Here is a 27902-nt window from a genome sequence, read left to right as displayed (position 1 = left end):
ATAATATGTATTTCTTTTTCTTTTTTTTAATAGAAAGCAAAATTAAATGGAGCATTTTTGCTTGAAACTTGAAAAAATAAATAAATAAATGAAATTGAATATTACTTATTGGTATTTTTAATTTAAGTTTACTGAAAATTTTGCCACAAATTCACTAATATGGCTAATTTTGAACATTTGAGTTATTTTATATGCAAGTTGTTGCGATTTACATGTTTTAATATGAATTAGATTACCAGAGCTAACATTTATAAAATACGCACAAGATACTTATAAAGGCCAATTTTACTTGTTATCCATATTCTGCAACCAGATTAGAAAATGAAATCTCAACTGTCGATGGTTGGTTATACACCTACCATGGTCATAACAAGTGATTGTCCAGAAAAACATTATGAATGGCTTCCGACAAAGAATAACAAATAATAGCATGGGAAGCTGGTGTGTTTGAAAATTACATGTATGTTAACTTAGATATTATGTACTCCGAGATATACTTCCCCGGGGGTATTGTAGCTCAATTTCAAGCGAATGAAGGGAAAACAAGTGACGAGAATGACGATAAATATGAAAAACTTAAGGTGGGACAACATTTAACACACTCAATGGCTTTTGATAAGCAGACAAATTTTACTGCAGTCCCACAGGTTTCTGTTCAGTGTTATTGTTTGCGTCATGCAAAATGTGGAGGGTTTTTTTTTTTTTTAAATAAAGCAGTTTGATTTTCCAATTGCATTTTGTTGAACTTCAGAGCTAAAAATATAAGATGGATCATAAATGTTAAAGGGGGAAAAAAAAAACCTGTATATACTTTTGAATATACTTGAACTACTGTATTTTTTTTTTTCAGGGATGTTTTTTTCATTGCACAATTCAACTTGGCTTAACTATTCCATTGCTTGCTTGCAAAAATATAATGCATGTTAAATTATGCGTTTGGAACACGGGAAGGGAGTGTGGGACTCATTTTCTTACAACAATACGCTTATGAAAATAGTGACATGTGACAAGGAGAGCAAGTAATGTAAAGTGGGTGGGGTCAAATTTGTTGTGAAAATTTATTTACGGACATCCCCCACAGCTAAATTCGTTCTTTAGCGAAAGAAATCTGTGCTTCACATCAAAACTTTTGATCTCAAAATGTTATTGTCTTTGATGCATGAAATATGCTTGTAGAGGTAATTTTAAAATACACTGCTCGACATTGAAAATGCAACACCAAGAAGGAGTGGTCAAAAAGCGATGAAATTTGGAAAAAAGACAGAGACAGCAAGGAATAATAAATGACCTTAATTTCAAAATGATAGGCAAAATACAAAGCAAGAAAGGCATCGGCTCAGTAGGATGTAGGACCACCGCGGACAGCAATACACAAAGAAACACGTCTAGGGATAGAGTCAATAAGGGTGCGAATGGTGTCCAGAGGGATGGCTCTCTATTCCCTTTCAACCATTTGCCACAGTTCGTCTTCTGAACGCGGCAGGGACAGAGTCTGCAAACGGCGTCCAGTCACATCCCACACATGTTCGATTGGTGACAGGTCAGGAGAGTATGGTGGCCAGAGAAGCATCTGTGTGCCTTGGAGAGCATGTTGGCAGTGCGAGCACTGTGTGGTTGGGCGTTATCCTGCTGAAAAATTGCATTAAGTAGCCCTTGAAGGTAAGGGATTGCCACCGGCCACAGCACATTATCCAAGTATCGCTGGGCTGTCATAGTGCCCTGAATACGAACTAGAGGTGATATGGAATTGTACGCAATTGCGCTCCAAACCATTATGCCACCGGTGGGACATCCCACAGTTAGTGCCGGATTAGATCCGTCTCCACGTCGACGCCACACTCATATGCGGCGACTATCACTGGATAAAAGGAAGCTGGATTCATCTGAGAACATGACATTTTGTCATCCACATTGCTCTAGTCCGGCACCATACTAAACGTTGCTGTCTATGTTTGTGGGGTCAATGGCAGTCTTCTTAGCGGACGCCCTGATTGCAGACCACATGCGACCAAACAACGGGAAATGGTTCTGGTTGACATGGGAACATTCAGGGTATCTTGCACCTGCTGCAGAATCGAGGAACAAGCGACTTGTGGGTCTGCTACAGCTTGTTGGTGGATGCGTCGATCCACGCGTTCTGATGTCACTCTGGTTGCCCCTGCACCCCTCAATCTTCCACATTTCGTTGTTCCAACCATCTTCGGTACAGCCGATGCACCATGCTCGCATTCATGTGGGTATCAGCTGCGATTTGACTTACGGACCAACCTCCCCTTCTCAGTCTGATCACCATATCCCTCATAAAATCGTCTATCTGCTGGAAGTGGCTTCGTTGACGGCGGCCTGGCATTCTCTCATGTTACACATATCCTCCAAGACAAAAACAAAATTTCTTCGATAATTCTGCAGTCAGAAATAACGACATGAATACTGCCCAGTCTGCAAGTTCCTTCCCTTATATCTTACTTCACATGCATCGGAGAACTGCGCATTTCACATCATTTACATAACTCAGTGATGTACGTCTACTCTAAAATTTGCATAAATTTCTGAACACTCCTTCTTGGTGTTGCATTTTCAATGTCGAGCAGTGTATTTGAGTGTGTATGAAAATATTCAAATAATAAACAAAAATAATGTACAAGATTTATTTTCAAAATTACATTTTCTGCAGTCTATGTACTATAATGTACAAGAGTATTACAGAAAATATTTGGCAACATTCAACACTGTACAAAAGTTAACTTTGACAATTCTAAAATACATTTCTAAAGAGATTCAAAAGCATCAACTTTTATAAAATTCATTATATATATGTCAACTGCACAATATTTCAATAATAAAATTTAAAATGAATGTCATATTTTGAGATTTTGGTTTCAGTACAGTTACAATAAATGCATTTGTAAGGAATTGTTTCAAAATAAGCTCTTTTAAAAGTCATTCCAAAAGTTATGGAATGAAGATGGCAGGAAATATTTCATTTGCAAATGTTTTTTTTTACGAAATGCTCATTTAAATGCCAGTTAAGGTGAAACAAAATATGGGGAAAACATTGAGATAGTTGAATTTGCACAGCAAAACAGAAAGTTGAACATAAAAATCATGTTTCAGTACACTCAAATGGCAATTAAATAAAATTTACAACAGATGATGGTTTACTTTTAGAGTTCACCGGCCATCGGGCAGTATTTGTCTTGGAGCCCCATATGGAGTCATTCCCCTCTGCGACGCTCCTAAATTTGATCCAGACTGTAAACCTATAAAAGTTTTACCCTTTTCTAAAACTTCATTTGAAAATGATCTTCTGTTTTCATCAGCTACTTTAACGCCTATTGTTGGGCCATCATATCCTTTCTTTTTTGCCTGCAAAATAAGTTTTCCGAAGTAATTTCAGTATAAAGATAAGATAGAATTATGCAATGGTTAACATTTTCTAAGGCAGAATGTGAGAAAAGAAAATATTTTGTGAGTCCTCGACAAATGATGTCATGCTTTGAGGGAAGGAGTTGTGAAAAGGTGGGAGGGAGAGATGACAAGACTTGTGACCAAGGACAGATCCAGAAACTTCCCAAGGAGGGGGCAATTTATTTTTTACTCACTTGATCATGTGATTTACACATATACTTAGGAGGGGGGTTGCAACATCATTAAAATTTGAAACTAAAATTTTGAGATATAGCCTAAGAGGGGGAGGTAAGAGGTTCACAGACCTATTCTTTTCTTTTCTGCTACCAAAGGCAACGGCTAAAGTTGCGTTTTCATAACTTCAGTTTTGTAATAATTCCAGGAGAATGCTTCGAACACTCTTCTCCTTAACATCATCCAAAGTTGTCTAAAATTATGTTCTTTTAAAACGTCATTTTCGAAAAACTACTTGTACCTTATCCTTGTGAAATGGTCTACTTTTTAACTTAGATTTTCAAAACATGTGGAGGAAGGCCTCAAAACATTACCAAAGATTTTTGAAAATAACTTTTCTGAAACTTTAATTTGGAAAAGTCTCCGGGAGAGAGTTTTGAATCCCATTTGTTCCCGGAACATCAAAGTCTACCGTTTAGTTTTTTAGCACTTCAATTCCAAAACATTGCCGGTGCAGAGCCCCTCATGGGAGGAGTGATCGCCATCGCCCTTCCCTTGTATCCGTCCTTGCTTGTGACATCAAATGTTTTCAGAATATGTTTATCAAAAATAGTGTAACATGATACAAGAGGAGGGAATAAAGTGAAATGTGCCACTTTCAGACAAACGGTGGGTATGTGATATCACTTATGGGAAGTCCCTTGCACAAATGATGGTGCTTCAAGTTTTATGTTTTGATGGTTTGGGATTGGGAAAATTAATGGCTAAAGAAAAAAAAAGTGTTTTTATCTCTTAAATTGCAGAGTAATTTTTAATACATTCAATAATGAATATATTTTTCAAACTATGTGTAGTTAAAAATTTTGGCTTAAGCAAATTCACACTTGTTTTAAACATACTCAAATTTTGTTGTGAATGACTATTCCACACCTGATTTGAAACATGATTACAATAAATAAAACAGATTTAGCTCCATTAGACAAAATTACTTTCTCTACTAGAAATACAAAGTTATGAAAAGGTTTAAAGCTAGAATAAATACCTTCTTATTTTCAAGAAAAATTGAGAAATATTTCCTATAGTTGAGGCAAACCTAACCTGACAGCATTGTGAAGGCGACGCAGATAGAAATCACAGCAGTATGATGCTGCCAGGTTAGGTTTGCCCTAACTTTAGATAATTATATTATGTCTACTTGAATAAATGAAAAATATATAATATTTAAACAATTTCAAGTTTAAAATTTCTGAAAATGTTCCAATGGGGATATTTTATAGCTTTTATCCAAATATAGAAAATTTTCTTACAGTTGAGGATTGATTATTATGGAAACAGGAATTATATATTTTAATCTGCCGGACCAAAGGTTGTTAATCTGGGGGAGGGGCAGGGCCGTCCAAAGCTCTGACGGCACCCAGGGCAAAAATTTCCAGGCGCCCCCTTCCCCCATACACACAGAAACATCAAGTTAGCTATAACATCAGTGCATAATACATACTTGAATTTCTTACTATTAATGAACAGAACTTATTTAAGCAGCCGCTTAAGCAGCAACATTGGCATAAAAAGGCAGATGATAATATTGATATATAGAGAAAAACATTGATTAATACCGCCGCTAAATTGTCTATGCAGCCGCCAAAGGCGGCAACCCTGGCGTAAAAAGGCAGATCAGCTGTAAATAAATGTCAGCTCTCATTTTTGTTGAGACAGTGACTGATGTGCACGCTAAGTCCATTTTGATCTTAGATTTATAAACCTCAACAAAAATTTATATATTTCTCTGTTTATGGGATTCCTCATGTTCTAATAATGTCATGTTCAAAATAAGTTTTCAGTAGCAATGTTACATTTTGTATGTGAAACTATCTCAATGTTTAAATAAAAACTAGCTTCAGTTTTTTTAATCAGTCTCTCATTCTACTACTTATATTAAGCACATATGATGGGGATGGGCTTGACCTCATGCCGGTGTTCAAAGGGAAAAGTAGAGCCTTGAAGGAGGAGAACCCCTGTGCTAGACAAATATAATGTTTCGACTTGCTTTATAAGTTTTAGGAAAGAGGAAATGACTTTTTTTTATAAATACTTAAAATATAAATATTAATAATCTTATATATTAAAGATTGACATTAATTATTATTTATTAAATAGCTGTCTCACAGTATTAGTTATACAATCCATCAACATTGCGCAAAAGAGTGAAAGGGGGGATAGATTTTTATTGATAGAACTAAAATGACTTTACATCATTCTAGATGACTAGTCAACTTTTAAAGCAAATTTTATGACTTCAGTAAAACAGAACATAAAAGTTATCATTTCAACGAACAACTAGTTAAAATAAAAGTATAAAAACTGCAGAAGAAGAACAAACTTACCATCCCACCTAATGCAAATATGCAGTTTACAACCTGAAAAATTCATAAAAGTTATTTTTCTCAAACAACTCGTAAGTTCTATACGTTTTGCATTTTTTAAAATATGCATCCAATTCTACTTACTGTGTAGAGGTTCTTTTTTTCGTATAAGTCGTTGACTTGAAATAGGTCATGCCTTTTTAAGCCGTATGTTTCACACCCCTTTAAAAACATTTCTAAATTTTCTCTCTAAAAATATGTATGAAAGAAAAATATGAGTACATGAAGGTTGAAAATTTTATTTAAGAAAAGAAAAACAAAAACTGAAGCCTACAGTTAAATTAAAACTATGACCTTGACTAAATTGAAAAATAGAACATTTGGCTCAGATTTGTAATGAAAATTAGTACACATAGGTATATTGGCTTTACAGGTTTTTTGGCACTAGAAAAAATTTTTTGTCAAGAGAATAGGGTACCTTGCAACGACTAATGTCTGTTAAAACTTCATTGTATACCTATACAAATAAAATGTTGCATTTGCAACTTAGTGCAATTTTGTTTTTTGACATGGACACATATATGCATGCATTATTTGACATGTACAATAGTTATCGTAGCAGATGAATATTAGGCATGTGGAATAAGAAAACAATGTATGCCATGCATAAGTTTTTGCCCTTTATTTTGGAGGAAAATAAGAAACCTGCGGATAAGTTGACTCTTACTTTTGGGAGAAAAAATCGGGGAACAAAGTCTTTTGTAGAAAAAGGTTTCCCTTCTGCGATTGCAATTTTTGTAGCTTGTTGCTTTTATTTTGAGTTAATATAAATTAATTTTGCCCCACAGCAATATTACATTCTATTTTTTTTTAACAAGCTTTACTTTTCACGAGACCAACTATCAGAAAAATTGTCTTCTTTAGTGCTTGTTTAAAAGGGTTGGACTAAAATCTGGAAAATGTCTGCATGTTCATTTTATTCCAAGATATGTTTGGGGAAAATGTATGGAAATTTTGCTAAATGTATAAGTCAATCTCTTAACTTTTAACCAGACGTGGCTCCAAGGGAGGGGTAGGGGGGGCAATTGCCCCCCTGTCGGAAACGTCTTGCCCCCATTAAACATTAAATAACATTAAGTGTAAATTTTATTGTTTGAAGTACAGTAAACTCTCGATTATCCACGAGCGGATTATCCGCGAAAGTCTTGGAATAAGAAAAAAAATAGTTAACTCAATCCTTGTGGAGAAAAATTTTGTTCTTCAAAAACACGGATCTGAAATCAATTCGTCCCAGATTTTTTTCCCCTTTCCCACGACAAGTGCTCCTTCTCAAAAAACGTGAAAGTCGTTATGCATTTTCATCAACTTCTCTTTGACACGTGCCTCAAGGGAAAACGTTCAGCTGATTTCGGTAAAACACAGGTGTTTACTGAAGACCCTTAGTTTATACCCGAAGGAGCGTACAACATTATCCTTATCATCTGTTCCGATTGAGAAAGGTTAGAAAAACGCCTACAGGTCTTCTGGGAATTCTCTGATGGGGGTGGTCTTTTTTGTTGTGGTCACTGTTTTCACTTCTGGGCTGTTGCATGTTTTAGGTTGACGGAAAGTTTCTACTCATGATTTAAATTTTAATTTATTCTAGTTCTGTAGAGCTTGAAATACAAATATTTTTTAATGCCGCATCTCTTTTAAACGTTTCACGTTTTATTTACAATACAATCATTCTCAAGCAAAAGATAATTTCTGTCTTCTTTACCTCTGGTTTTAAACCTTTTCCGCATTATCCGCGACTTTCGTTATCCGCGGTACCTGGGCCACTAATTCCGCGGATAATGGGGAGTGTAAAGTAGTAATAGCCCTTTTTGAATACTATGGCAAACCATTGAATTTGAAAAACGAGATTCGCGATTTTTCACCTTCGTTTGTACCGAGTTTAGCATAGTGCAGATCATATTATCAAGTTTCGTTTTTTTTTTTTTTTGGATTACACAAAACACACACACACATACATTACTTTCATTTAGTACATTCAAAAACTTAGAACCAACGGTGAGCAGTTGAAGTCGGACTGATTTTGAGGTAAAGAAGTCGGAGTCAGGAGTCGAAGGTTCAACAGTCGGAGTCTATCATTTTTCCTTAAAATCTGCAACTCTGCCAGTTTGGGTGGAATCAGAGTCGAAGGCTCTAAAATTCCCTGCGGAGTCGGTCATTTTTCTTCCGACTCTGCAGTCCTGCTTAGAACTGCTGGTGTGACTATTCATTTCAATAATTCTCGCTCACTACATTTTAACTTTTATTTTCTATTTCAAACACGCTTCGGCGGCCCACACATTTTCCTCCAAATAGCTGTGATTTGTACGATGATATTTTTAAAAATCTAGGAATGAAATATGTTTGCGGCCCCTATGAAACTATCATGATTATTCATCTGATTACCCCGGTTGCCCGCCGGCTCCATCCACCACTAGCTAGGCCTAATCGATGTAGAACTTTTATTACCATACAAATTAATTAAAAATCGTAAAAATTTGCACCTTTTCTAATTTTTTTAGCGCAAAATTTTTACCCGTTTCCAATTTCTATTTGTTATCAAATAAAATACTTGTAATGAGTTTTAGCAAACTAGGCTCATCAAAAGATTTTCAATTTTTTCTCTTGATTCTGCTTTTGCGCTAGCAAAACTTAGTAGTTGTAATCGTTTTCCCTTTTCCATGCTTTCCCAAGTTATCCTGGAAAAATAATATAATGAAAGAAAATATAAATAAATTTAATTTTATACCTGTTCTGATTCGCGAGGTTCATCTAAATATAAAGCTAGACATCGGACTCAAGTTTCTTCTGAATTTTTTAACTTAATATTAGTTACTCTTCTTTTGTTTACATAAGATGTGAGTTTCTCTGCTCCCCAATAAATATTTTGAGCTAGTGGATGAGCACCGCTATAACCTTGAGCCCTGGAGTTTCCCTCTGTAAAATTTGTGTGTTTATAAGGTTTGATTACGGAAGGAGGGGGGGGGGGGAGAGGAACCGTCAGTATCTTAATCGGTCACTAACACCATCACCCTAATGTTACCAAACATGACCTACAATTGCGTTTTCGATGCATCAATTTTAAAACTTTTTCGGGGGTGCACCTCGACTCTCACTCCCTATAAAATACCATTACAGATCGACGAAAATTTCGTTTATTGGACTTCAATTTCTTAAAATTCTTTGGGGGTGAGCACTCAAACCCTTCTATCCATGAAATTACCGAAGATCATCTAAAATTGCGTTTTCAGAGCTACAATTTCGAAAATTTTCCGGGGGAGAACACCCGGACCCCCCTCATTTCTACACGCACAACTCAATTCCTGTTGTTAAGTTTCTTTCTCTGCATAAAACTCTGTTGAACAGACATTTATAATGATTTTACATCATATTCAGATTTTTCGTCAAATTCTAATTCTCAGACAGTTCTAGTTTATTGATCTCGCGATGACCCTGCTCACAAAAGCCTAGTTTCATGTTTTTCATTTTAAATTTAATTTTTTTCCCTACATATTTCATTTTATCTATTTTAAAATTTTTATTTTTTGCTTTTAATTTTTATAGGGAATTCGTGTTCTTAGACGCAAAGAATGATTAGTTTCTTTGTCATTTGAATTAGAGGGGGCAGAGCCTGATTACCGCTGGGGCATGTGGGGCACAGGCCTCTCCTCTTAGATTTCAGGGGGACCTAAAATCCCCTTAATTTATCATGTTAATTAAAAATAAATAATGATTTCACTCAGAATCTAGAGTACAATGATATCATTGATAGTTTTGCAAATGCCAAAACAAGGAAAAAATCTATTTATTGATAAAAATTCGCCTTAAAAGTGCGATCTCTTTGCAAATCAGAAAACCACTCCAAATTTAGTCTGTACTTACTATTAAAAGTTATATGATAGATCATTTTGGTATTTATGGTTTACTGCAACGGGCAAAGTTTAACCACATTTACATATTTATCGTATACTACTAAATCTCTTCTACTTTTTAAATGTATATATTACAGTGATATGAGGTACCACCAAATTTAGTACGGTTGTGTAAAAACGCAAGTATCGAAATATTTTATTGCTTCAACATATAAAAAAAAAAGCTGGAATGGGGGGAGGGAGGGGCAGCACAAAATAAATTTCCTGAAATAGAAATGTGCCCCATGTCTAGTGTCAGGATGATCAGGCTCTGGGGGGGGGGGAATCTTGCAAACTAAAATTTGTCTATGCCCCCCTGTCGGGCAAGTTTGCCACCCTGTCGGGGACTTCCTAGCGCCACCACTGCTTTTAACCTCATTTTTTGTGCTTAAGTTCGACTTATATGTGAGTATATACAGCAATTAATGAAATGAAATGATTTTACACAACCTTATTTATTTTTTTAAAAATAAGTTTGAAAAGTAAACAAAAAATAGTGACAGTGACATCTTAATTTTTAATTCTAAATAGCAACAACTTTGCTTCTACCAAATCTGTTAATGTTGGCATATAATGTAGATCGGTGTTCAGCAACCTTTGGTGTCTTTTTTTTTTTTAAAGCGACTCTTGCTTTGGGAAAAATGATGTAAATCGCAGGGAAATAATTAGTTTTACAAAGGTAATAATATTACACCAATACATATTAATGAACAAACTGCTCCCAATTGTCATTTAACAAGTAATCTAATCTTGCTTCAATTTACTCAGTTCAAGTCAGAATTACGTTAGTGCTTGGAAGCAATTTCTGTATTTGTTTGCAACTTCAGTTTGAGCTACAGAGCCTGTCCATTAGGTATGTTGTTGCAAATGGGAGAATTTAGTAGGTAGTTCAGTAAGATCGTGAAATGAATATGCGGCAACAAATATTGACAACTCAACTTTTTGCTATTGAAGTGAAGTGAAGAGCTACATGTTGTCATTGCGCCAAGTTACTCACGCCTCGCACTCGTACGAATCACGTGTAGATAATCCTTGGAATTTCTTTACCATTTTCTTTTCCCTTCTTGTGTTGTCCAAAAATGTTTGAATAAATGTGTCACTTTTGTGTAACTTCATTTTCTTCATGAACATAACACGCCAACCTGCTGTAAATTGGTGACCTGAGGACTTATTAAAAAAAGGTGTATGCAGTTAATGTTATCTGGATGCAGCCTTAAGAATGCCGTGTTAATGAAGCATTTGGTGTCATTGTTTTCCTGAGGACTTTGATTAGTAAGTTTTTGCATTTGGAGCTACTACTGTGAATTAGCGATGACTGCTCTCGATCAACAAAATCAGGTTGCAAAAGTTGCACTTTGCATCCCACCCAGTTTGAATGGCCAACCTGCCGTAAATACAATGGCTTTTAATATAAAGTGGTTGCTATTGACTATCTTTTAAAACCTCTATAACCCAATAGTTGCAATCCATTGACTAAATGCAAAATGCTAGTTTTTATTTGCATGCTCTGTACTCTACTAGAGACGTACCGAGTAGCACTTTGGCCGAGTAGCCGAGTACCGAGTACTCGGCCTTTCAATACTCGGCCGAGTACCGAGTACTCGGCCTTTCACTACTCGGCCGAGTTATCAAGTACCAATTACGTTTTAAGAAGAACCACCGACACACATGTGATGAATTTTGAACTTATTGGAATAGTAGTATACTGCCGTGCTAAGCGCAAAAGTCGTATCTGCAGCTGAGGTCAAACCGAATACTGCTATTTAAAGTTTTACGCCTCCATGTATTTGATCCAGATTTCACTTTTTTAGATTTTTAAAAAAATAGTTCCAATTCACAAATGACAATAAAACATTGCATAGGGGTAAAACATGTTATAAAGAGCCACCTCGTGACAATAACTCAATTTTGACAAAAAGTGTAGATACCACTTTTGTGCTTAGCACGGCAGTATAGACCTCCTTGTCCATATAATAGTTTTTAAAACTAAATTCCTGCTGAAATTTAATTGCGCATTATATATACAATTTTGTTTGTGTCAAAAATTTTACAAAAAAATTATTTTTAAAGTTAAAAATAAATAGAATAAAAGGTAGAGACGTACCGAGTAGCACTTTGGCCGAGTACCGAGTACTCAGCCTTTCACGACTCGGTCGAGTTACCAAGTACCAATTATGTTTTAAGAAGAACCACCGACACACATGTGATGAATTTTGAACTTATTGGAATAGTAGTATAGACCTCCTTGTCCATATAATAGTTTTTAAAACTAAATTCCTGCTGAAGTTTAATTACGCATTATATAAACAATTTTGTTTGTGTCAAAAATTTTACCAAAAAATTATTCTTAAAATTAAAAATAAATAAAAGGTATGATTAATCAAGTTGGAATTAAAACAAATTACAGTAAAATCCCTCTAATGCGGACACTAACAGGACAATTTTTTTTGTCCACAATATAGAGGTGTCCGCAGGACAGGGGTTTAATAATGTTATTTGCATTGGTACTGGGGAATTAAAAATTGTCCGCATAAGAGGGGTGTCGGTTAGGAAGGCTTTCATTGTATACCAATCAATTATAGTTTTAGTCCACCAAACATAAATAATTTTAATACAACAAATGTGCAGGAACACTGCAGAGACGTGTTTCTGCCCCCCCCCCCCCACCCGTTACAAGGAACGTCTTTTTCAGTGCATAACATGTGATCTAAAGAATGTAAAGACATTCGACAAAAAAATCCGACTTTTGTCAGATGCCTTTAAATCCACAAGCTCCCATTTTGTGCATTGAAAAAGGAATTCTCTGTAATGCCAAAACAGGTGTCTGTAGTGTTCCTGCACTGTGCTTTTAACGTTATTTCCTTTAATTTTTTAAGCAAAGGTATTTTTATATTTTTTATAACTAATTTTTGTTTGTAGCAAAAGACCATTTTTAATATAAAAATTCCATATTTTCTATACTTACCTTTTTTGCATAATTTTTAATAAACAAGTTTTATTAACTTTGGGGACATTAAAAAAAAGATTTATTCCATTGAAGCATTACAAACTTCATTATTCTCAAAATTTAAATTTGACTTATAAATTTTAATTGTAAATGATTGCAGAATATAATGCTTGCTCTTTTTTTATATATAAATTTTAGTATCTGTCTTGGACAATATTCAATTTTTTGCAACTACTCGGTATTGGCCGAGTATCTGATCAGAATTTGGCCGAGTACCGAGTACTCGGCAAATTGGCCGAGTAGGCCGAGTAGTTACCGAGTACTCGGTACGTCTCTATACTCTACAACTTTTTTTGTTGAGCCTGACTTTTCTTTTTAAGTAGAGTTTGACAAAAATTAGCAGACAATGTGATAATTATATTTTCTGATTTTCAAGTTTGAAGTAAACTAGTGCAGAACTAATAACCAAATCAATACAAAAATTGGCCTTTTCTATTAAATTTAGTCCCGTTTCATTGCATTATAACCCTTGCAGCTTTTGTAATAAATACACTGCTCATAATTAAGAGGAAAAAAACCCCAATTTTGCTAATTTGATTCAAAAAAAAAAAAAAAAATCTGTACATAAACACACTAAATTTGTGTTTTTATACTTCTGTGCTGAAACATTTTTATTTTCAGGCCAGTTTTTTTAGTAATTTTGAAAGAGACAAAATTATTCTGTACATAGACACTGTTTTGTGATTTCTTGCAAGGTTAAAATGAGATATTCAGATAGATTTTATCTGATATGTGAGTCATATTTCATGTTATAACTTATTACACAGATTTTTAGACATGCATATAACACTTTAAGAAACAGTTATCTGCAACATATCAAGAGTCAAAGGGGGGAAAAAAAGCTTTCAAATTACAATCTTTTTGTACACTTTAAAGTCTTGAACTTACAAAAGAAAGTATACCTCACAAAATCTAAAAATATATAGAATCCAAGTTTGTTACAACACTAATCTTTTCGTGTTTCCCAGAAAAACTTAGTTTCTAAACTAATTTTACTCTCATTAACAAAAATCAAATGAAATCTTTACCTCTTTGAATGGAGCTTTCATTGTGTTGATTTTGGAAACTGCACCAGGAGATAATTTATTAATTAATCTGAAATGAAATTAAACCATTTCAGGCTCTTGTGTACATGCAATATTTATTCTTTACACAATAAAAATTCATTTTCAAGTAAAACTTATTATGGGCACAGGTTTTATTTAACTAAAATGCCAGATTGTAAACAAAGCAAACCAAAGAAACTAGTGATTACTCCCCATATGCAATGTATCCCATTCAGAGGCGGACACAGACTACCATTTTAGGGGTGAGGGGCATGCTGAAGAAAGACTCTCCACTCCCCTAAAACGAATCTACGAATTTGGGCGTGAAAAATGTCTTTAAATGCTTATCTTAATATATAAAAATCTTCTGTGCGGATGTTTGTCACCATAAGGCTTTTAAACGGCTGAACCGATTTTGATCAAATTTTTTGTGTGTAATTAAGTTGTCGCAAGCATGGTTTCGAAGCGCGATGGATCAAATCGGAAACGTTTTTCTTAATTAATTTAAACATTGGATGGTTATATCTCCCAAATGATTAATATTTATTTTAAACCTATTGTTGAGCGAGAACTGAAATAAATATTTAACCCGTTGCCAAAGAACAATAAGAAAGCCAGCTCTGCTTTCTGTAATGAAATTTCCTACTGCGATATGTCAATTGAGAATAGATAAAACGTAGAGAGAGAGAGAGAGTGTGTGTGTGAAGCCTTTTCATTTCTTGAAAGCAACGATTTTAGGCCCTGTGATATATTTTAATGTAAAGTACTGGAAGGTTCACTCAAAACGTGTGCTCTGTCGTCGTAGTTGAACCATGTGACCGGATCGGTGATTTAGGTTTTCTTAACCAAATAATCGGAAAGTAACGTACCTAGCAACATTTGTTTCTCGGCTGAAATCCATCTGAGTTTTGGTACCAATGTCAAGAATACTTTAAGGATTATCTAACTAATCAGTACATTATTAAAGGAAACGATGATTTAATTTAAAGATGAAACAAATTTTATTTTTGTCCAGATAAATTACAACAGGATAGTTCTATAAACTAAAGATCAGTGCAGTGGAAGATATTTATTTATCCTTGGTGTAAAGAAGAAATTAGGCAGTATATGAGGTTTTAAAAGTTTCCGTTCAAAACATCGGACTGCTAATCGGTCGGAGTTGGCTTCGCTTACTGATCGGCTGGATTACAGTAAAGTGGCGGCTTGGCGACTTTGACTATAGAGTTGCATGATCAATTGTTTACATTTTAAAGCTACTGTTAATGTAATTTATTGTATTTTTTGTTTATTTAGCGAAATATTTCAAATTGCGAAGAATTGCTTTTCATTTTTAAAGAGTTTTTAGTCATTTTAGTTGAAGAATGTGTTTATTTTAACTCGGGAGGGAGAGGAGGGAGGGATGAGTGATTTTCGCTTATTCAGAGAACTGTTTTTACCTTTATCATTTTTTTTAAACGATATCTTTTCGATTGTTTTATTCTTTTTCATATGAGGGATGTTGCAGTGGGATTTCCCGTTTGTTCTAGATGAGTAGTTAGTTTTTTACACTAAATATCTGAGGATGCTTTTTATCCTTTGAGTATAGCTGAAGGAACAAACGGGTCATTCCACATCAAATCAACCACAAAAATGGGATTTTAACACCTACCGTCTCGGAATTTGATCAAACTTGGTACACTTCATCCCTTTATGGTTACAAGCAACCCCCTAATTTTTTTTCTTTCAGTATCAATGCGTTTTGAATTTATAGCCTTTTGAAATTTGGCGATTTTACATTTTTTGTCATTTTTGAGTCACTCAAACTGAGATGTCATTGTTCATGAAAATAAATTATTTCTTCATAACTAATGCTATAATCTTTTTGAAAATTTTTACACAAAATAGGAAGACTTTCAACATGTTGATAAAAAATATCTTAATAATCTTAGTTAACACAATTTTTTTTTAAAAAATTAGAAAATTGAAAATTTTGAATTTTTTTTTAAAAAAGGTGTTGGCAAAATTCTAGTTTTCAACAAGAGGGTCAGTTTTAAAATTCATGATTTTTTTTAAAAAATGATCATGAATATGTACTCTAACTTATCCATTGAAAAACATTAGGGGACCCCTCTTAGCTCCTCCCCCCTCCTCCCCACATTCTGGGAAAAAAAAGCGTTAAACATCATACAATCACTTCCATATTCTTAAAAACAGAATTGTCAGCAATTACGACAAAAATTCAAATACACAGTGTGTTGAATAAGGAACTCCACTATAAAAGAAATAATATTTAAGCTTCTATTTAATTTGAAATAGTTTAAAATATATGTCAAATCAACCACAAAAATGGGATTTTAACAATTACAATCTCGGATTTTGATGAAACTTGGTATACTTCCTTATTTTGTGGTTAAAGGAAGCCCCTGGTTTTTTTTTTTGTTTCAATCTCAATGTATTTTGATTTTATAGACTTCTCAAATTTTTCGATTTTGCATTTTTTTGTCATTTTCAAAGACACTAACTGAGATGTTGTTAATGGGGAAAAAAATATTTCTCAGCAACTTATAATATTACCTTTTTGAAAATTTTCATAAAAAATTTTAAGACTTTTGAATATTTTTATAAAAAAATATTATAATAATCTTAGTTAATACTGAGAATTTTTTAAAAAATTAGAAGGTTAAACATTTTTATTTTTGGTCAAAAAAACCAGGGCTGTGGAGTCGGAGTCGAAGAGTCGGAGTCGGACTGATTTTGGCGTAAAGGAGTTGGAGTCGGAGTCGGTAGAAAATATGCCGACTCCGACTCCGGTCTACTTTTTTTTCTTTAATTTTCGCTGACTCTCCTGGCATTTTTTGAAAAACTGACTACCAGTTGATTCGATTACATGTATAAAAGCCTACTAATAAGAAAACAACTGTCATTAATAACCAGCTGGCTTGATTGTTCATCGAATTTTCTGTAATAGCCACATACCCTGTTCCCTACTTTGCTTGTTTTTCAACATTCTTGAAATAATAGCAACTGTGAGCACGGTTTTCTTACCTAACATTTTATATTTTTTTAATCACTTTAAAACAACAATAATAAAATTTTTTAAAATCACTTTAAAACAACAATAATAACATTTTTTTTTACTTCGACCTCAGTTATAAAATTGTAAAAGGAATGTACCCCTTGAGCAAGTTGGAGCCCGTAGTTCGAGAGGTATCTTACGGTGTTCTGTAATTCAACTTAGTGTTGGCGTGCAAAGGCGCAAATCTAAAAGACATGATAAAATATATCTGTCTTTTCAATTTAAGGACAACATCTACAAGCTTGATTCTCAACAAAAGTATGAAATAGAACAAATATCTTGGTTACAACACTCAAATAATTGCAGTTAATCTTAAAATCCTCATTTCAAGATTAATTCTAAAGCAGCCAGTAAAATTAAAATTAAAAATTGAGGGAATAATTATAGGAAAAAGAAAAGCTATTTGTACAAAGCTGTATATTGCCGCATTTTCTGTAAAATTTTCTCCAAGCGTACATGTACCCCATATTTTCCCTCAATACAAGTATAGTGCCTTATTTTCGTTGAAATTTTATAGATGAAATATAATTTCAAATTTATTGGGGATTTTTTTTTTCAGAATTAAAGTATGTGTATTGTTTTTATAAACTCTGAAATATACTTGAGGTGTCACCCACCAGATGGATCTCGGCCGGAGCGGACCGCCCTCGCTCTAGAAAGGTTTTTTGACTTAGCAAAAAAAGCGTTTTTGAAAATCACACGATTTGATCAACATCTATTCGTTAAACATTAATGGGGAGCAAGTTAAACCTTTTCAATTTTTTTTAACAATAGGATGATTATGTGATTTCAATTTTAAAATCGTAATTATTGGAACAATTTGATTTTCAAATTCAATTTCTGACGTTGTATGCTTCTTAATTTTACAAAAAAAAAATACAGCGCTTAAATTTCATAAGAAACAAATTAATATTTCAATCTCTGTATAGAGGTTTTCCTCCCTTCTCATGAGGGGGATAGGGGTTGAATTGAAAAATAAATAAATAAAAAAGCCGGAGTCGGAGTTGGAGTCGGGTGTTTCGAAACCCCGGAGTCGGAGTCGGGGTCGGAGTCGGCTATTTTCCTTCCGACTCCGCAGCCCTGAAAAAAACCATTGTCAAAATTTTAAATTTTTAACATCAGGGTCAATTTTAAAAATTATGATTTAAAAGAAAAAATGATCATGAGTATGTGCTCTAACTTTTCCTATGAAAAAAGTTATGGGTCTTTTAGGGATTCTGTCCCCTCCTCCCTAAAAACAACAAAAGCATCATTCCTTCTTCCGTTCTTCCATTTCTTTGAAAACAGAGCTCCCAGCAATTATTTAAAAAATTTAATATAAAGTGTGTTAAATATTGAACTCAAACACATAAATTTAATATTCAAGCCTTTTTTTTTAATTTGAAATAGTTAAAAATTGTTTAAAATATAGACATTCTGAAAATAAGATATCATGAAATAAAAAAGTTGCAGACAACAATATCTGCATACGGATTACTACATTTTATATTCAGTAAATTACCGCCCATTAGCCAGGGCTAAAGCAGAAATACATGAAATACACCACCAGCTCAGTCATTTCCATCCGAGGACTGCAGTTTCGTGCTTATTAGCACTCATCAGCCCGGCATAGGAAAGTGACTGAGCTGGAGATAGAAAACCTCTTAAGGAAGTCAAGAGTGCCAAACAAACTGGTAGTTAATCTAGAATTAGCAGACCAGACGAGTGACCGAACCATTGTATGTAGCTGGCGGTGTATTTCATGTATTTCTGCCTTAGACCTGGCTAAAGGGCGGTAACTTACTGAATAAAAGTAGGATTATTTGGAATTAGAATTTATATCCTTCAAATTTAATCCATAGTTATCAAGAAAGAATGGTTTTGGAAAAGCTTTCAAAGAGGACCACATGTTATCATAAAACTGAATGCATAGTATGATATCCCATTCAGATTGTGAAAAAAAATTAGGGAGTGTACAAGTAATACAATATTTTTTTTTAATTGGCCAGTACTTGCAATGAACTTATCACAAAAAAAAAAAAAAAAAGATTTACTACTTACGTGCATAAAGCTATGCCATCTTTTAAAACATTTGCAAAATCAAATTGATCTCTCACACCATTGTCTGAATTTACTGGCTGTAAATTCAAATTTGTTACATCTTTAATCCATTGTAATCCAATAAGAGCTTGATTCAAATCAAATTTTGCTTGAGCCTAAAGAAAAAAAAAATTTAGACAAGAAATATTTGAAAATTATTTTAGCAGATAGTAAAATAAAGTCGATATTACACAAAAAATGATAAAACTAGGTTCATCAACAATGGAAGTTTCAATCAATAGTTTAAAAAAAAAACTAAAAAATTAAATTTATAAACTACCTAAATGAAATATGTTTAAGAAAGTACTAATTATAAATATCTTATAGAACTGCATTGGGCAGAAGCACTAAAAGCAAAACTGTGGGTGGTAAACAGGAATTCATATGCATGATATTCCCATCAAATTTCTGAGAGTATATACTCCCAGTAATCCATTATGCTCAATATCTGTATGCGATCATATACATAACATGTCTAAAAAATGTTTAGTATACAGCATCATATGGAGTATAATCCTATGGGAACACCTTTGGTTATATGCTATTGGAAATATGGAACATAACATGTCTAAAAAATGTTTAGTATACAGCATCATATGGAGTATAATCCTATGGGAACACCTTTGGTTATATGCTATTGGAAATATGGAACACTTCGAACCTCAGATCCGGGTTCGGCATGGCTGACGCGGCCTTTCATTCCTTCAGTGGGTTGATAAAAAGAGTACCAAGCGTGCTAGGGAACTAAACCTTGGGGGTTTGGCTGACCACCTAACTGGAATATCCGCCTTGCACCAAAGAGCCCTTGGTGTGAAAACTGACATCGGCACAGAAAGTCTTGGCACTCGTTGGCTGGTGCTACTGAGTTTTGAGAAAATATTCGATTCATTGAAAATGGCACCTAGATTTGTGACACTTAGGCTTCATCATCAGAGGTGCCCACCGGGGGGAGGGAGTCATGGGTGCAGACGGTGCCATCGGCACAGAAAGTCTTGGCACTCGTTGGCTGGTGCTACTGAGTTTTGAGAAAATATTCGATTCATTGAAAATGGCACCTAGATTTGTGACACTTAGGCTTCATCATCAGAGGTGCCCACCGGGGGGGGGGGGAGTCATGGGTGCAGATGGTGCCATTCAAATCTTTATGGGAGGGGGGAGTAATTATTTTGAGAGATATTTTTCATTTTTTTTTGAAGAGGGGCTCTTGCTTTGGTGGCAGGGGGGGATGGGCTACCTTTTTTTTCATGACACCTAAATTTAAATCTTAACACTGGGAACGCCACATTACTTAATGAGTTTGAACATGAAGAGGACAAAACTTGTGCATTCCTATTTTTCAGGCTCTTTTGAGAAATAACCGAGCAATCATTTACTATTTGTTATAGTGCTGTGTATCAACATTTTATTCAATGACATATTGATACATCAGAATAGTTTTAAAATTTAGTTCTAAAATATTTAGAAAATGGTAATTACTTATATATAAGTTCATGGGCCTTGGTTTGATTCTACTTTTGAATTCACTTACTCTTGAATTAAAAAATAAATTTAAAACACAAATAGCCCAAAAGTTTTATGAAGCACGTTCTGCATTTAAATATAACTATATGACAATACTTTATTAACAGAAAGAAGAAACACTTTTGCATCATAATAGACCACTAAAGATGCTCAGCAGGCTAGTTTCTTGATGGATTCCTTACCGAACTCTTTACATGAAGACTTATGTAAAGGAGGATTTAATATAAAATACAAGGAAAACATCTTTCCAACATGAAAAAATATAAAAATCGGAAAACAAATGTAAACATTTATGAAGATTTTTCAAGTAAATAATTAAGTAATTGTGGTACTGTGGGTATGCCACATATATCGCTTACAGAAACTATAACCCAAAAAATAGGAGTTTACATGGTTTATATTCTTTTTCTCTAACAAAACTGAAGTACTGAAAATAACAATGACAGGAGAGGGAGGGGAAGGGGGGATTTTAAATGCCTAAACCTTTTTTGTAAAATTGCCAGATATTTAGAAATTTATGTGGTCTACCTAACATTTATTTTGTTCCTAAGAATAAGTTATAAACACAGCAAAAATAAAAAATTGGCAAAATACACAAGCAAATTTGAATGATTTGTCTTCTTAATATTTACACATGCAACAATCAGGCAAAAATTATAAATCCAAAGATAAAAGGTCAATTTAAAGTAGCTTTTAAATATCTATATAACAAGCAGAGTCCAAAAATGTTTTGGAAAGGGATTTTAAAAAAACTACAATGAATGAAAGAAATAAAACCTTGAACAATTGTGCTGCAAAAATTATCAAAAATACATCATTATTGCTTTATACAATCTTTCGAGACAAATTAAAATTTTATATTTTACTGCTAACAATCACTACTGAACGACAATAGATAAAATTAAAACGCAAAATGCATTTCAGAAAATGATTTTCTGTACAAGTTAAATAAAAAAGCCAAATCTTTAAAATTGTCCATAACAATTGCAGCTGTTGACACCGCTATTTTAATTACTTAGCAAAAAAAAATTGTCGTTACAATTACAGAAAATATAAAAAACAAAAGAAACGAAAATTTTCCATGGTCAATTTCTTTTACCGCAGAAAACATTGATCGATTTCATTATCAGTTGAAGAATTGACAATAGAATACTATAAAAAATAAACTAATAATTAACACGCGATTGTGAATGCAACTATTTTCACATGAAGAAGAACATTTTAATTTATAATAGAATGTGTAACTCATTCGGAATGCACGTAAAATCAATACTCAGCCGAAACATGCTGAATTAATTGTTTCTAACTCCAAAACATGGAACACCGCGAGTCAGCATGAAATCGAACAGCCACCTGTTACTCACGCTTCGAATTGACCAAAAGAATTTGTAACTTACTTTTAACATGCAATCCCTACTGAGACCATAAGCTGGACCTTGATAGGCCATAATTAAAAAAATCTGTCGTAAAAAAATTTGACGATATTACGTTTAACAGCTTTTAAATTACCAAACACGAACGCAACACACTTGTTGCTTGCATTCAGGAAGTTTCCAAAGTTGGGAGGGGCTTCGATGTAGATGGCGTGCCGGTTGCGTGAAACTTTAAAGAGGGGAAAGCAGATTGTAAACAAAAAGCCGTAGAGCGCGCGAAATTTTAGAAGTTGCAGCAGTGTTTCTTGCACAGCGACTTATTAGTTTGCTTTCGTGTTTTGTTTGTTATGTTTTTTTGGGTTTGGAAAGCAATTTTGAGATTGGTAAAAATATGAGATTGAATCTTAAAAAATATTCGCGGTAAGATTTTTTTGCAATTTTTGTTGTAATAATAAATTTTCCCAAAATAATCAGTGGCGGATCGTGCCTTGAAAAAGGGAGGGAGCCAGATTACGGGTGCACTCGCCCCCCCCCGGGTTTAGAAAAAAAATTGTTTTTAAAAAAATTTTTTAATGTTTAAACTTCCTTAAAATAATTATTTGTGTTAAATTTATAAAATTAAATTCATTTTAATTTCTCAAGCTGCAAAATACTTAAACTACGAAGTAAAACACGAAATATATTAATATTATGTTTTTGTCTACGATTGCCGGCACGGTGGTGCACTCCCCCCGCCCCCGACTTTCAAAAATAAAAGTGACTTAATCAGATACGGAAAAACTACAAAATACATCACAAAAATTATTAATATCATATTTATGTCCCGTACGCTTTCGGGCACTGCAGGACGCCTCCCAAGACCGAATTACAAATGTGCAGATATATTGTAATCAGAGAAATGTGTAAAAATTATAAATTAATTACCTTTAACAGAGATGAAAATCCATCTCAGTACTCGACTTAATATAAATAAAATAAAAGTAGATAAATTAAATTTTTTAAAGCTAAAAATAAATAAATTAAAAAACCAGTAAAAAAATATTAGCGATTTACATGCGGGTGTACCTCTCTGCATATGAATAAGCCGGCGCCCATGCAGTGGCGGATCCAGTCGATTGTTTTGGGAGGGGCCATCCGAAATTTTTGAACAAACTCCCCAGGGCTGAATTTAGCTCCATGCCGCCCCTAGGCAAATTTGAAATCTGCCACCCCCCCCCCCTAAAAGAAGCAAAATATCCTTGACTCAAAAAAAAAAAAAAAAACGTAAAAAGTGTTCCCCAGATTCAAACTGTCAAACTTATGAAGAAATGATGGCATTTCTCATTCTGAGACGCCCCGATGAAATGATCACAGTGATCTCCCAAAAAAATTTTTATTCGGCAAATTTTGCTGACGATTCATAAATACCATGATTGAAAAACATTTGACTTTCATAAGATGTGTGAAAGTAATCATTATTAAATTACAAGAAAAAATTGTCTCTGCGGAAAATGAAAGAATGCTAATATTTTACTTTCAAGAATAACAATTTAATTCAAGAAACGTGTATTATAATAGCAAATTTGCCGCCCCTGAAAAGCTTGCCGCCCTAGGCAGCTGCCTACTCTGTCTATTGGGAAATTTGACCCTAATAACGCCCCAGAAATTTTATTAAAATGAAGTTTTAAAACTCAATTTTCGGGGTATCGAGACTTTAGGTGAGGGGGGGGGGGAGATTTAGGAATCTCCCTTTGAAAATGTTTCAAAATTTAAATTTCCGAATAATTTTTGAAAATTAGGAAACTAAAAACATATTTTGTCTATTTTTGATGATGTACGGAGAAAGGTCAGGTTTCGGGCGCTGGCCTCAAAATACTTTTTGAAAATAAAGCTTAGAAAAAAAATATTCTGTCATTATACATTGAGAAGTTAGAAGGGGAGGGGTGCTCTTCTAGCTCTTCAGTTGTCCAGCCTAAAAATACACCTTTTGGTAATGTTTGCTTACATTTAAGAAGGTGTGCAGGTGCTTAGAATCCTTCCTTCCTGGAAATATTTTGCCTTTGAGGCTCTAAAAATTCGATTTTTAACTATATTTATACATATTTTAGAAAGGGATGGAAGATTCGTGAGCTTTTTCAAAAAACCTCCTTTTAAAGCTGTCATCACGATATAAACTTGGGAGGGAGGGGGCCCTGTCAAAACTCGTTTGTAATTGAAGTCCCAAAAAAATTCATTTAAGTTGCTTTTAAGCAAGTTAAGTGATAAGGGCTGGATAAGCTAATTTCCGTCCACATTTTTTTCCAAATAAAAGACTTAAAATGCATTTTTTTGCTACATTTCAAGGCATTTGTGAAAGGGCATGGGAAAGTTTCGAAATTAAAGCCATAAAAACGAAAATTTAGGCTCTCTTTGGTCTTGTGAACAATAGGTATACTCTGAGAACCGCAGTATTTAGAGATCGTCCAAGTGTCTGGAGTTGGAATCAAGAAATGATGCAAAAATGGAGAAAAATTTCGGAAATAAAAGTTTTGTTTTGAGGATAGGGATATAAGTTATCTCCCAATTAAGACCTATACTTCCTTTTCAGTAAAATACATGTGTTAAATTTCGTTATCTTCTCACAATATTTTTTTCTTTTTTTTCCTTAAAAAAATTCCTACAATCACAAGGCTTTGGGAGGGGCCATGGCCCCCATGGCCCCCCTCTAGATCCGCCCCTGCGCCCATGGGCCATTCAGAATTTTTATGCAGACAAAGAAAAAAAAAAAAACATTGAACTCTTTTTATTTTCTTCAAATTATTGATAACTTGTTAAATTTTCTTTAAATTGCATGAGCAGAATTCAAAACAAGTAATAATTTCTGTGTAACGACGGAAGACATTTTTTGAATAAAAAATATTCTTGTAACGATATATGCACACACCTGCATACAACACAACACACGACAGTGGCGCAACTAGAAAATAATTCTTAAGGGGAGGGGGGGGGAGGGAGGCATAATAGGATAAAATCTCATCAATTTGATTGATTTGATTTGCTTATCAAATCTCTCAATTTTGAAACTTGTAGTTTTAAAAACGCAATTTTAGACGGTCTTTTTGGTGATGTTAGGGGAAAGAACGGTACAGGGGACTCCGCGGAAATTTGTAGAAATTGAAGTTTTAAAACGTGGTTACAGTCCATATTTATTGACATTAGGGTAAGGGATGGAGCTTCGGAACTCTCGACGATCGTTCTTTTTTATATTTTTATGTATAATAATAATAATAATTATTATTATTGTCGGAAAAACGTGAGGGTAGCTGGGCCCCCTCTAACCCCTCCCACGAGTCGCCGCTGAAAATAATGAATCCTGATCAGCGAATCTGGTTCTTTGCGTGATTTACCGGGTTTTATGATTCAAAATTTAGCAAATTTTGTGTAATTACATAAACCCGAATTTCAAAGGTGCACCCACCTTCCCCCCAAGCAGTGGCGAGTCCTCCCCCAATTCCGCACACCAGGGGTGCCCCCCCCCCCAAGAACAAGGGCGCACCTCCTCAAAAGATCGCGAAGACTCTCCAAAAGTAAAAGCTTCTTCCTCTCCCCCCCCCCAAAAAAGTAAAAATTACCCCTCAAAACACCCCCTCCTAAAAATTTCAATGGCGCAGTCTGCGTCATGACTCCCCTCCCCTAAGTGGGCAACCCTGCCACACACAATTCCTTACTAAGAGCAGAAGCAACCCCTCAGAAAAATAACCTAATTTCAATAGCGCAGTCTGCGCCCCCTCCTCCCCCAGGTGGGCACCCCTGCGAACACAGTCACCTATTCTCATATAAATAATAGCCGATGCTCGAGTAACCCGCGTGTTTCAACAATGAAACTCGCGCCACGGCATGATCATTTGATAATATGTGTTGGTAATGTGCAACAAACATGCAGGGAAAGGCTTTATTGTGACAAGGCTGAACTCGATCCGGAAACTTAACTGTTTTACTGGTATGACTGTGTCATTTCAGGGGAATGAAAAAAAGAAAAAATAGTCAACAATGAACGCTACCTACTGAAGTTAAGGATTCATCCACTGGAGTTAGGATTACCATTTCAACTATTAAAATATCACCAAACAGGCAATGGCTATACGTTCAAATGCAGAAGCAATTTTCACCCGTCATACCTTGACGGGCGACTTTCTAATAAGATAAATTCTGATAAAAAAAACTTTTTTTTTTGTTTTTTCACGTCATCTGATAAATATCATTGGTAGATGTACTTACATCGTCGACTTATTAGGGTGCCAAATTCCCACCGGGGCGATGATAATTTGGAGACCATAGTATAGTAAAATTTTCGTTTTCCAGAGGCGGCTCAAAAGGAGAGAGCAGGGTTACACACCTAGGAGGGTCATAGCACAGACTGCACCATTTAAATTTTTAAATGGGGGGGGGGGGGAGTTAAGAGGTATTTTTCTCTTTTTTTTTGGGGGGGGGGGGGCTGTAGACCTTGAGCGGGGAGTTAGGATGTGCGCACTCGCTCTTAGGGCTGGACACCCCTGGGAGAGGGCAAGTCGGGGCTCTTGTCCCAGGTCCCCAGGCGGCAATTTCTAGGGAACCAGAAATTCACCCTATATTTCTATGGGTTATTTTCTTTAAAGCTTGATGTAAAAAATTGAAGAAGGATATGTAAAGGCGGTAGTTTCAAGACTTTGCCTCAGCTAGGGTCAACTGAAGATCTAACACTGCGTTTTTTAAATTTTTTTCTTTATTTTTAGTGATACCTATCTTTTTTTTCGAAAAATGTAGCTATGTGTACACGCTCGTCTTTTATTATTCGGTTAAATTCGCAGGCTCATTCGATAGATTTAGAGTTTTCACCCTCTCAAAAAATTAAATTCAGGGCGTCCCTACAACCCCTTGCCCCCTCACCAATAAACGGCGATTACCCTTTAAAAACCTGTAAAATGTCATAATACAAATACTCAATAAAGATGCGTTATCTGGGGGCAGGTGGGATTTATAGGAGGGGTCGGTCATCCGCCGATGGTCCGCGGAGTCGGTTTTTCGAAATTAAAGCTTTAAAGTATGCAGTTTTAGGCCATCTACTACAAGACGAATTAACGGGATGGGAAGTTTTCGAAATTGAAGTCCTACATGCGGCAGTTGTATGTCATCTTTTTGATGATGTCGGAGGAAGGGATGAGTTCGAGGGCTCTCCTCCTCCCCCTTTCGAAATTAAAGTCTTAAAACCGAAATATTTGACTATCTTTAACGATGCTGGGGGAAGGCGAGGCGGATGTCGGTGGAGTTCTGAAATTTTTTCAAAATAACGTCCTAAAACGCAATTTTAGTCGAACTTTGTAATGCGGAGGCGAGCAGTGACACTGACGTGGAATTTTTTTTAAATTGACATCTTATAAAAGTTCTGCTTCAAAGAATTAAAATTAACACATCAAGCTTGCACAAATTTTATGAATCACTCCAGCTAAATGGAGGGCTTAAATATCATACGAGATCATTTTTTTTTTCTTTCATGAATAAAGAGTCCCACTGAGCAACTATTATCGTTACAAACGAGTTAAAAAAAATCATACATAAAATATTTAAAAATAAAAATGATATTTTTTACATATTTGGCGAAGCTTTAAAGGCCTGGTGGGGAGTCTAAGTATATTACGATTTCAAAACATTTTTTTAAAAGAGCATTTGATACTAAGCTGTGCTAAATCCAGTTAGACATTTTTCAAAAATGGTCTAACTTGAGTCAGCACAGCTCAAAACGTATAAATTCCTCGAAGTTTGTAAGTTTTCACAAATCCAACTTATTTCTGCATAACAAGCGTAGAAGAAAAATAAATTAAAAAAAAAAGTGTGTACCGCGTACCACCTTTATTATACCAAATACCTGAGAGAGAGAGAGAGAGAGAAACTGGATACGGGGTGCCGTCCAAAGTGTTAGCAGGACCTTATTCAGTTGCAT

General features: G+C 34.7%; 1 protein-coding gene across 1 annotated transcript; it reads right to left on the bottom strand.

Moving 5' to 3' along the window:
- Positions 1 to 2623: 2623 nt before the first annotated feature.
- LOC129217665 (calponin-2-like) lies at positions 2624 to 22155 on the bottom strand. The gene is made up of 6 exons (XM_054851993.1): positions 21992 to 22155; positions 19035 to 19189; positions 13922 to 13988; positions 6087 to 6191; positions 5964 to 5996; positions 2624 to 3366 (listed from the first exon to the last, which is right to left on the bottom strand). The coding sequence occupies exons 1-6, from the start codon at positions 22040 to 22042 to the stop codon at positions 3172 to 3174; spliced, it is 606 nt and encodes a 201-aa protein (XP_054707968.1). The 5' UTR covers positions 22043 to 22155; the 3' UTR covers positions 2624 to 3171.
- Between the last annotated feature and the right edge of the window lie 5747 nt (positions 22156 to 27902).

Source organism: Uloborus diversus, chromosome 2 (assembly GCF_026930045.1).
Source record: "Uloborus diversus isolate 005 chromosome 2, Udiv.v.3.1, whole genome shotgun sequence".
Classification (NCBI taxonomy): domain Eukaryota; kingdom Metazoa; phylum Arthropoda; class Arachnida; order Araneae; family Uloboridae; genus Uloborus; species Uloborus diversus.
This window is presented reverse-complemented; position numbering and strand designations above follow the sequence as displayed.

Coding starts and splice junctions, on each gene's coding strand:
- LOC129217665 (XM_054851993.1), bottom strand. CDS start 22,042: ATGGCCTATCAAGGTCCAGCTTATGGTCTCAGTAGGGATTGCATGTTA. Junction 6,192..13,921: donor TGAAAGCTCCATTCAAAGAG/GTAAAGATTTCA, acceptor ACATATTTTTAG/AGAGAAAATTTAGAAATGTT. Junction 5,997..6,086: donor AAAAAAAGAACCTCTACACA/GTAAGTAGAATT, acceptor TGAATTTTTCAG/GTTGTAAACTGCATATTTGC.